General features: G+C 43.7%; 1 protein-coding gene across 1 annotated transcript; it reads right to left on the bottom strand.

The window, feature by feature from the left end:
• Positions 1-1,290: 1,290 nt before the first annotated feature.
• Positions 1,291-3,666, bottom strand: LOC311117755 (cerebellin-2-like; the record flags this gene model as incomplete). Its single annotated transcript, XM_084192675.1, has 3 exons — positions 1,291-2,349; positions 2,550-2,669; positions 3,373-3,666. 3 exons carry the CDS (start codon positions 3,664-3,666, stop codon positions 2,152-2,154), a joined length of 612 nt encoding a protein of 203 aa, XP_084048801.1. The 3' UTR covers positions 1,291-2,151.
• Positions 3,667-6,266: the final 2,600 nt, after the last annotated feature.

Below are 6,266 nucleotides of genomic sequence, written 5' to 3'. Positions count from 1 at the left end.
TCAAATAACCAGTGAAGAAAACCCCAAAACCGGAACTAATGTTGCTCGTTATCTCACGCATCCCATTCAGTCCCGACAGATTCTTCGGGCTACACGCACAATCTGCCCACGAGAGATGAATATAGCATAAACATCGACAGTTTATGATACAATAGATGCCTGAAAGCATTACAACCACATTTAGCTGTTTAAAACTATGTACTCATGTTATGACATTTCATAACAACCCATGAGCTGTTTAGCATCTCGTAGCAACAGTCAAATAAGCGGTTTTGGTGTCCAAACCACACACAGCCAGAGGCTCCAATGTAAATGTCAAATGAAAGTATTCCAGTGTAGCCTAATAAGAACATAACGGAGATGGTATGTACACATACAATTTGTCATGGTTTCCTCTGGGCTGCGTGGCCTGGTGGACTGTGGGTTTCTGCAAGGCGAGGCTGGGATCCTAGGTGTACTTACCATCTCCGGTATGTTCCTATTGTGCTACACTGTAACTACACCACACCGATTCCTTTTGCTCTACTATCTGTTTCATTTATGGCCGTTATATTTCACAATGTTTGTTTTAGTCAGTTCCCCTTTGACCTACATCAATAAGACTGCATGGTGGAGGCACATATACCACATCTTGGCACCATTAGGTATAGCATCTACTAATATATTTGCTATCACACACACACACACACACACACACACATCACTTCTGGAAATAGACCAGGCATTTACATAGCTTTCAGTTCTACATGATAAGATTGTGGATAGCTGTTCCCTTGGTTCCTGTGTGATGAAGGATTGTTTTTCTACAGCAGGCCCAAAACAATATCGCATTGTCTCTGCATTGCATAATTATTTGGCTAAGATAATTACAGTGAGTGAACACTTCTCTCACCACTCAAATCAAAATATTGTGTTTTTTGATCATGTCAACATGCTATTGTATTGTATTGATTTATCTCTGCTTTGATCTTACAATAATGAAACAATTTTGAAATCACGAGAGTTGAATGCGCTTTGGTGTGGGGCTCCAGTGCTCTGTGACGTGTAGCGTTGCATTCGGTTCAAGCGGCTGCTCAATCAGCACCATGGACAGCGGTAGTCAATAGTGCGCTACAGGTCTGAGGACGTTTGCTGTACAGTACCTTATTATTGACCGATTCTATCACGATTACTTTTACTTTGAATGTTAATATCTGAACTTGCTTCAGACCTGATGTCTTTTCGACCTTGCATGTCATTTGCAAGCCTAAAAGGGTAGCCTATATAATAAAAGTGAATACATACGCGTATACAATACAATATTATTTATTAGGCGGGACATCATATATTGGGATTTTTCTGTTGTTATTTTCACAATGTACATTTGTGAGCAACGTCACTGGACACAATATCAGTTAAAGCTACGCAGATCCGAAATGTAGAACACACCATAATGTGAATATGTACTTTATAAATGAGATAAATATTTTTTGTAAAAGAGTTTCTATAGATGTCTCCATTGGCTGAAATATGTCGCTTTTCTTTTTATATCATCTCTGGATAGTTAGGCAGCCTATATTTGGCTTGTTTTCAATATGTTCAGCATCCAAACGGAACACCATGGACAGCACAAAACAAAAACATTCTTCCATTCGTGCAAAATAGCTTTGGGCGTGAAAGCATTCTTCTTCTCCTGGACGTCCATAATAATTCCATACACCTCACTTGACTGAAACATAATTATTTAAGGCTACACAAACACAAAAATAGAGAGAGCATTGGTAAATACACGTACTTCGGGACTTTAAGCTTTTCGATTCATATAATCTTCTTCTCATCTGTTCAGTAGTCAGGGTACACAGAGGTAGACTGACGTGTCTGTCTGTTGACAAAAGTTAATTGATTCCCAAGCGATAAAATCCAAATAATCGACAAGTGGTAGGCCTATACATCACGGGTCGATCGATTAGATTATCCTTCCAGATAGGGTTTAGTCGATGGATTTGGATGTATGAACTCCAAGGAAACGTTCATGTTTGAATTAAATAGATACTGTAAAGTGTGTAGTGTGTACACATACGAGTCTGTCTTCTTCCTCTGACAGTTCAGTTAAAATAACAGAACTCAACCATGGAGGAGTCACGTTTGCGATTTCCGTGATCACATATTAAATTATAGTGGAAAGACTAGGAAGCCTGAGAACGTGGAATATTTCCATCCACCCATGAGCGTGCCCCGTTCCAGCTTCAGATACACCCGGTCCTCGCGCTCCAGCTGCAAAAGAACGTCGTTGCTTGCCGCCTCCCGAGTGACGTCCTGGTCACCGGCGAAAGCTGATATGACTGGGTAGTCATTCTGCATCAGGTTGACCTGGGGTAACGGAAACAGCACGATCATAATTCAGACCTGTTACATCATAGGCCTACTCTAATTACGCACCACATAATGTATCCATTTGGGTAGGCTGCTCCATGGCATACAACAATACACTGATGTAGAGTAATTAGGCCTACCATCAGACAACTTTGAGCAGAGGTCATAGTGAAGCAAATGTAGACAATTGGTCTTACCTGTATGGTCTGTCTGTTGTAGACCTTGACCACATGAAAACCAAAGCTGTATATTCCCCTCCTTGGCGCCTGGAAGAAACTCGCTTTCAGATCGAAATGGTTGCCGATGTTCACTAAAGCCTGCAACACAAAGCATCAACATATCAGCGTCCAGAGTCACAGTAGAACAGACTGAGACACAGCAAGGGTTAAACTAAGCCAAATGACCAAGCACCTTCACACTGCCTGTGGTGACCTTAAGGCGCAATGCACAATCAATTGGCCAACGCTGTTTGCCTGTAGGCTACAGCTCACTGTTTTTACACTGTCAATTAACATAATACTGTCCATAGCGTCCCAGCTCACCAGCGGGGCGCAAAAAACCACTCCACTTGATGTGGCGCATTGACAGCAGCGGTCACATCTATTGTAACACCGCGGTGTCTGCGTCCCTCAAATCTACACTCTAGATACAACATACTAGATGCAACAGCTAACGTATTTTCAAATCAACTTGCAAAAAGCTGCAGCTTTTACGAGTAGGCATTTGGGGCAAATTACGCACGACGATCACAATGTCCCCATTATCATGCTCTGCTAAATATTCTTGCAGAGGCTCCCAAAACTGCTCTCAAGTTATTGAAAGCGAGAAAAGGGAAATGTGCGGGTCTCCAAACGCATCAACGCAACCCACGACAAGTTATCATAACCTTTTACAGGAATACAATAATGTTGTAGCAGCGTCAGAAAAATAGATATTAAACAACGTCTTCTTAATCGCCACATTAATTATCTATCCGGATAGGGAAAATATTTGCATGCGCAAATTCCCGGGACTGCTGACCTGGTCAAAGTAGATGGTCATGGACGTGTTGCTCATGTCTGAGGGCTCGTGATTCGTCCCGCGCACCACGGAGAAAGCCACCTTGGCGCCGGCGGACCGGACGGATATCCCGAGCGATGAAGTCACCCCGCCGTCCGAGGAGGGGTTGGAGTCGCAGACCACCAGACACTTCCCCTCCAGTACGATGGGCTCCGTGTCGTTCTGACCGGCGATGCAGCGCACCACGCCGTATCCCATGAGAAGGCTGAGCGTCAGCATGGCACAGGGGCCCGGGCAGCGGGCTGGCACCACCATGGTCTGGTCGGAACTCTGATCCTTCCTGTGCACACTGATCCTATCCGGCAGCTCCTTGGAGGTTTGATAGGACGCGATCACCTGGTCCAACCTTACTCCTCTCTCTCGCTCTCTGTAACATGCACACTTTGACACACACAATCTATTTTTCTCACACTCCCCTCCCTCCTGTGCGTTTCAGTTGAAATTAGGCTGGTCTTCAGACAGCTGGTGTGGTGTTTCCTGGTGATTTAAGAGACAAATAACAACGGCTTTATAACAGACCCAATTAGGTGTTGAAGAGACAGACTACTACACTAAGTGCTAAAACATATTCACTGGGATCCTCCTAGAACTAGATAAAACTTGTGCGTAATACGCACGGAAGGTAGGCTATATTGTAGGTGCGTCAACTATAGGGTATTTCATTCATATTAATAAACATTAGTCAGATTTATCACCTCCCATGCTAGTTAAATACTTATGCAATTTGGAAATCCTTAATACAATTAAACAATGTGAACAATTATTTAAGATCAATGTGTATAATTTTATATTTATTTCTCTCAAGTTTAATTTGGCTACTCTTATACTAGCCTACTCTTTACTAACACAAGTACCAAACACCATAGCCATCTGTTTCCCTGAAAAGGCGCCTGGACATTACCTGTAGTATCCATAGCGTCTTTCTCTCATTCCGCATAGGAAGCAGCGCGCAGAGTGAACTGAGCGGTGGGCTCGCCTTCTGTGCTGAAAATGGATCCCCCCTCGCTTCCCTTTCGAGGGCGACTCACGCCCATCCTTTATATTCAAGTACAGTAGAACGTCGACAGCACCGCGTACAAGGGCTCTCCACTCACTAATAGGCTAGTAGAAGAAGCACACGTCTGGATTAATGAGTTTGTTTACATAACCAGTTGAATGTTGTGAGATCATACATCAGCGGACCTCACGGGACAGCAAAGTTCACGGCTGACTCCCAGTGTGCAGCCGCGATTTATTTCCCCCCGTCTTGTAGCGCGCTGATTTATCAGAGATGAAAGGGTGAGAAAAGCGGATATCATTGCTTTTTTGCGCTATTCATATAATTGGTTATGCATGATGTCACTAATTTGACATCAAAGATGGCAGTTTTACAGGAGCCACAAAGAGATACTTGTGCGACACCCAGTGGTAGAAAGGCGATACAGTCCGCTCGTTTTTTTTTTCTCTCTCCACAGGTGCGTGGTGAACTTGTCTTTGACTAATGAGGACAATTGTCACACTACCATGCTATCTTGTTGTTTTGATTTACAATGCTTGTGTTTCTGAGGCAAAATCATCAGTAGGTGAAAGTGAACAGCCACTTGCACTCTCTCATTACCATTAGGTTCAACAGTAGAGGAGTTAGAGGAGTCTATATTGATATTATGTCTATCTGATATTAATGATAATATTGGCTGGAGGGCCGATTGGTCGGGATTCAGTTCCATTTGTGTCTTGCATAAAACATGTACAGTGAAGCAACATGTGATTTCAGTTAATTAATAATGCTTAAAATGGTTATTTGATAAACACTTCATTTGATAAACATCACACTGTCAGTGCAGAAGCATGGCATCAGACAGCCCAGAGCAATGTCCGACCTGCAGGCCTGCAGAAGGACAAGCTACAGCTACATACATCAAGCTACAGCTACAGACATCAAGCTACAGCTACATACATCAAGCTACAGCTACAGACATCAAGCTACAGCTACAGACATCAAACTACAGCTACAGACATCAAGCTACAGCTACAGACGTCAAGCTACAGCTACAGATCATCAAGCTACAGCTACAGACATCAAGCTACAGCTACAGACATCAAGCTACAGCTACAGACATCAAGCTACAGCTACAGATGTCAAGCTACAGCTACAGATCATCAAGCTACATCTACAGACATCAAGCTACAGCTACAGACATCAAGCTACAGCTACAGACATCAAGCTACAGCTACAGACATCAAGCTACGGGGGGGGGGGGGGGGGGGGGGGGGCTAGCATTACCGTTACCAGAAGCTGCCTCGGCCCTGAGAGAGGCCAGCAGTGGTACACGGCTCTGTAATCGGGCGAAGGGACTGGCAGTAGGGAGGACGTGACAGCTATCTGCTAGCCGAGCAGACCAGCTCCAGGACTAGGGGGACCCTTCGCAGTGTGCTGCCTAAGAGCACAGACATTTGCTCTAATGAAAAGAGACTTATCGTCAGCGCTGCTGGTGGTTGCTGGCTGCCATTGTTTATCTATGGGCGTCATTTAGAACGCAGTCGGCTTGGTAAATATTAGTATTAGATAGATTAGAAACATGGTGGTGGGATTTCCCCTGGTGGAGTGTTTGATTTGCCATGATGTGATGAGATAGGTTTGATTAAGCAATCAGGGTTGTGATAGTTATGATGTGGCAAAGATGAATTGATGTTCATTTGATAATTCCTCTAATTCCCTTGGCTGTAGTTGGATGTAGATCAGATAAGACCACCTCCCTCTCTGCCATATTCTCCAGAGAGCCCAAATACCTTATTAGAAGGAACATGGTGTTTGTGCAGTGTATTAGAAGGAACATGGTATTTGTGCAGTGTATTAGAAATAACATGGTGTTTGT

This window comes from Coregonus lavaretus (genome assembly GCF_964263955.1).
Source record: "Coregonus lavaretus genome assembly, contig: HAP1_SCAFFOLD_5816, whole genome shotgun sequence".
In the NCBI taxonomy this organism is placed as follows: domain Eukaryota; kingdom Metazoa; phylum Chordata; class Actinopteri; order Salmoniformes; family Salmonidae; genus Coregonus; species Coregonus lavaretus.
Note: the sequence above shows the minus strand (reverse complement) of the source record. Positions and strands in the feature narration are given on the sequence as shown.